The sequence below is a fragment of the Cariama cristata genome, unplaced genomic scaffold (assembly GCF_000690535.1).
Source record: "Cariama cristata isolate BGI_N322 unplaced genomic scaffold, ASM69053v1 scaffold9511, whole genome shotgun sequence".
In the NCBI taxonomy this organism is placed as follows: Eukaryota; Metazoa; Chordata; class Aves; order Cariamiformes; family Cariamidae; genus Cariama; species Cariama cristata.
Window position 1 is genome coordinate 836 of NW_009598689.1, and position 4,633 is coordinate 5,468.

General features: G+C 34.5%; 1 protein-coding gene across 1 annotated transcript in view; it reads right to left on the reverse strand.

Moving 5' to 3' along the window:
* Positions 1–289: 289 nt before the first annotated feature.
* Positions 290–4,633, reverse strand: part of USP34 (ubiquitin specific peptidase 34) — a gene marked incomplete at both ends in the record, with an annotated part of 76,143 nt that continues 71,799 nt past the window's right edge. Inside the window, 5 exons of the mRNA XM_009709393.1 lie at positions 290–368; positions 1,878–2,031; positions 2,632–2,804; positions 3,630–3,724; positions 4,468–4,545. Of these exons, the coding sequence (XP_009707695.1) occupies positions 290–368; positions 1,878–2,031; positions 2,632–2,804; positions 3,630–3,724; positions 4,468–4,545 (579 nt within the window). The remainder of the gene's footprint in view (positions 369–1,877; positions 2,032–2,631; positions 2,805–3,629; positions 3,725–4,467; positions 4,546–4,633) is intronic.

Consider the following 4,633-nt stretch of genomic DNA (forward strand, 5'->3'; position numbering starts at 1 on the left):
GCTTGCAAGCAATCTCACTTTGCCAAGTCTTTCATCCCCCAAAGGAGGGGGACACCCTTTGAAGAGATCGATGGTGGAAGAACAGCTATCTACACGAACATAAGATAAAGTATCACTTGCACAACAGAGATGTCAAAGGTTTAATAAAACCCAGCTAACACTTCTAACTGTTTCATATACATTCACAATAGATAGCAGACCAGAGGTGAACACTATAGAATCCTTCACAAAAGTCTTTAGAACAGATATTGTAACGGTTAACATGACAAAAATAAAAGTCATAACTTACAGTCATTTCTCCACCAAAACATTCTGAGGCAAGCTGGGCAGAATCAAATGGTTTTACTTCAGCATCATTGAAAAGATACCTGTAAAACAGTAAGCTTTGTAAACAACCGCTGTTTGTCTCTAAGGGCAAACAAAGCATAAAGAGGACTTAAAATGATTCTTCAGATCTAAGTATTCCTATTAATTTCTAATGTCTTGTTTGAATTGCAGCAAGCTAAAAACTGATCTCAAAAGTGACTCCCTTTCAATAAAATCAGGAAATCAGCATTTCAACAGTTCTTAGTTTTTCTTTTTATCAAGAAATACATTATTTTCCTCATTTTTCCAGCCTGACTCTGGTACAGTTAGGGTTTTAATGCAGCCGAGATCTATCTGCCTTTTCCTTTTCAATCTGCATGAAATGGTAATCAAAATTAAATAGAGGAGAATCATTCCATCTAACAGTAGAACTCAAAATGGAAGGAGGCAAAGAAGATGGTACACTGTTACAGATTCCCTTTGGAGCTGGGATTAGGTCATGAGTTGGAACTGCTTCAGAAATGCTTCAGCTAGCTATTCTAAAGAACAGGAATAGAGGGAATGTTGTCTCCTGCTCAAGGGCCTCGCCTGAGAATCTGAGATATGACATCCAGAAATGACAGGCAGAGAGTGTTCCCTACTTTCTTGTAACACTTAGCAAGACCCTACTCCTTTCCATGGCCATGTCTCATTCCTTTCCCAGGTTACTTCTCCCAACTTTTTCTTCCTCTTCACAACCATGATATGCCCCATGTATGCAGAAGTTTCCAAATTAGAAGTGGGATGTCATAATAAAAAAATTAAAAAATTATTTAAAAAAGAAAATAGTGCATAGCATTTATTCATCTATCTATCACTTCTGTGTAAGAAGATCCTGTCTCTTTTTTTAATCTTTGAAAAGAGGGGATAGAAAAATAAATGCTGTCAAATATTCCAGTATGTCACTGTAAATTGCATCTAGGAGGAGCTGGCCAAGAGGAAAATATCACCAGTTAAATAAACTTAAAAATAAAATGTGAAAATAATTCCATATGAAAAGCACAGTAAGAACAGATTTAGATAACCTAGGTATTGTAACATCATTTCCACCACACAGGATGCAATGAGTTTAAAGTGAAGAAAAATTCAAATTGTTATTTCACTGAAAATGGACAAAATGAAAAGGACCTAATTCCATAATCAAAAATCTAGCTGTGTGCGTGTCAAAGGTGACAACCAGATTTTATGAAGGTCTGTCTTCAGGAAGTCTTACTGTTCATTTGTACTGAAATAGATTAACATACAGGCGGCACTGATAGTCCTGTTAAGAAACAAGCAGTGGCTGTAAAGAGAGGCCAGCAAGGCATTCTCCTGTTACCCCTGTGCTCAATGCACTCCACAACTATTACAACTACAGCACACAAATTTGTATGCTAATAAATTAATACACTTACACCTTCCAAATTCCAACATCTTGTGCTTTTGAGTGGAACCTACAGCACGTATCTCCTATGCAACTACATCTGACAAAGTCAACAAGTTTTAGTTATTTTAAAATAAGAAATTGTAAAATGTTGTTTTCCATAACTCACCATTTGTTGTTTTTGTACGCATGGGGATTGACTATATCTCTGATAAAACTGTAGTAATGTCCACCATCTGCTGTTCCTGTATGAACCGTTACGCCTATCAGATCATATTCATAACTTTCAGTTTCTTTCAAATAGTCACCATCTTCCTTAAAACCTGAAATAATTTAATACAATATTTCATCAGTTATTTCCTAAACACCTGAACATTAGTGTGTCTTACATACACATTTCCTGTAGTTGCACTTAATGTTTTTTCTTTTCAGCACTGCACAACGGTGACAGTCAGAAACTCCATACCCAGAACAAGCAGCAGAGATCCCAACTCTTGTGAAATAGTTACAGCTTTCTTTGCAAAATGTCACTACTGAAGAGATCAGGACTAATAACCACGTTATTCCAAGTTAGCATGTCTTATTTATGATGGCAGTTAGTCAGCCATTTGCTGAAGTTCAAGTATTACTCTGCAAAATCAAAATAGACCAGCAACAAACTGGATGTAACTATTTGTAATTTCTCTCATACTTTAAAAACAAATTTAAGAATAATTCAAATTGAACCGTACATGAAAACGAAAATAATTGGCTATTTTTCTCACATTAAATAGAATGTGTGACTTTGGGAACAGAGGTCGATTAAAACTATGTTTGATTTTGTTTGTTTAAAAAGAAAATCACTAATTGTTTACTTATGTATACAGAAAGCTGTACACAGATGAAAGAGACAAAGCTTGTTGAATTCATTTTATGAGACATACCCTCTTTTCTGTCATTTTTTCCCATGAGGAAATCTTCAGTGTAAGGTGTCATATCCAAACGTAAAGGGAATGAAAAATGTGTATTGACTTTCTCCTTCATCATGGTTACCATATTAAATGTATATCTCATTGTGTTGAAGCTTAAGATACGAGGTAGTTTCTTAAAACATGCCCTGACGGATTAGAAAGAATCATGATTTACAAAAGCTTACTAGGTTGAATTGTATTTTCACAAAGATGTTAAACACATTTATTTCAAATATGAAATTGGAAATCTGTTGCTAAGTCACATAAATACAAAAATTCAGCTATCGTAATGCCGTAGAGCAGGGCAGTCTAACTGGCAGGAGAAAGGTCAAATGTAGCCTATTGAAAAATTCTATTTAGCCTATCATCGTGCCTTGGAAGAAACGCTGTATTTACTCATATGGCATGAAAGACAGTTTTCTAAAACGGCATTGTAAAAGGAGTAATGAATGAATTTAACAATGCAAATCCTCTCATTAGACAGAGTTACTATCTTCTAACTGACAAGTTTCAATGCACAACATATCTTGTACTAAGTCTCATGAAATTCATCATAATGATTTTAAAGGAGGTTACTCTCACTGATGTCATTTTAACAGCCACAAAAACAACTATAAGGTTTTTAATCTCTAAAAAAGAGATTTGTTAGTTGCAATATTTTAAAAACAGGAGAAGTAACAGATTTCAAAAGATACTAATTTCTACAAATTTCTTTTTATTTCGATTAAAAAAAAGTCACGAACATTTTACTGTCTAGGTGATCTCTTGCTGAGAGACCTCATATTCTTTGTTTTGTAACTTTGATTTCTTAGTTATGTGCTCATCTGCACAAGGACCACATCCTCATAGGCATACACAGTAGCACACTGAATGAATCCTGTTTCATCTAAAGGATTACTCTTATTCCAATAGTAATTTCAGTAATTTACTAAAAAGAAACACTAGAAATGTTTATTTCTTCTTAATCATACCTTTTTTCAGCCCGCACTTTCTTCCCACAATGAGAACACGTATACATGTTGTCACCTTCCAAGGTATCTTTAATAGTTACTTCATCAAGAGATTCCTACACATAACAAACAAAAAAAAGAGAAGAGCTTATGTCTATCTTAGACATTTATATCTTGTGCTTGCATGGCTTGCTTCCTGCTTTACAAACCCCTCTTTTGCCATGTTACAGTAAGTTCAATTCCCATTTCCATAAGTTATGAAAGTAAAGGTGGTCAAAGGCACCAAGAAGTTCACAAGAACATGCACCTGAACTAAGAGAAGAGTTGAAGAGTTTGACAGGAAAACCAGCTCCTAACCCAAACACAAAATTAAGGAACCAATTCAGAAAAATGGTACTCAATATTCCAAGCCATCCCAAAGAATTCAAGTACTTCAAATTCCAAGTGTGGGGATTAATAGTTGTTTAAAAAACTGGAAAACCTGAAGTCATGCTGGTGTAACTTTTAAATTAACTTAATAAGCAATTGTATGTTTATATGTAAAATCTTTTAACATTTACAATGCTCTCATATAAAAAATAGCCATAGCATTTTTAAAACACAGAAGTGAATCAGTAGTAATTACTGATGGAAATATAATCTTTAGTGAATTCCAAAGGGCACCAGCTGATAGCTTGTTGCATTGAAAAGATGAAACAATTCAACCAAATTACTTCGTAATATCAACCTAGAAATACACTAAAACTAGAGTACAGAAAGCATCAACATATTCAACAGCATATGGTACAGTCTTTTATACTTGACTGCACCCATTTATAATTGTGATCTATGCTACACATCTCAGCCTGCCATTACTTACATAAATATTCTTCATATCTGCCACCTGGCATCTTACTGTATAGAACTCTTCAGCAGTCTGACTTACATGCTCACAGTCCTAAATCACATCAATGAAAGAGAAAAGCAATGAAATAACTGTTCCAAGAGGTTAAAAAAAGAAATCTTTAAAAGATAAGGATAGGGAA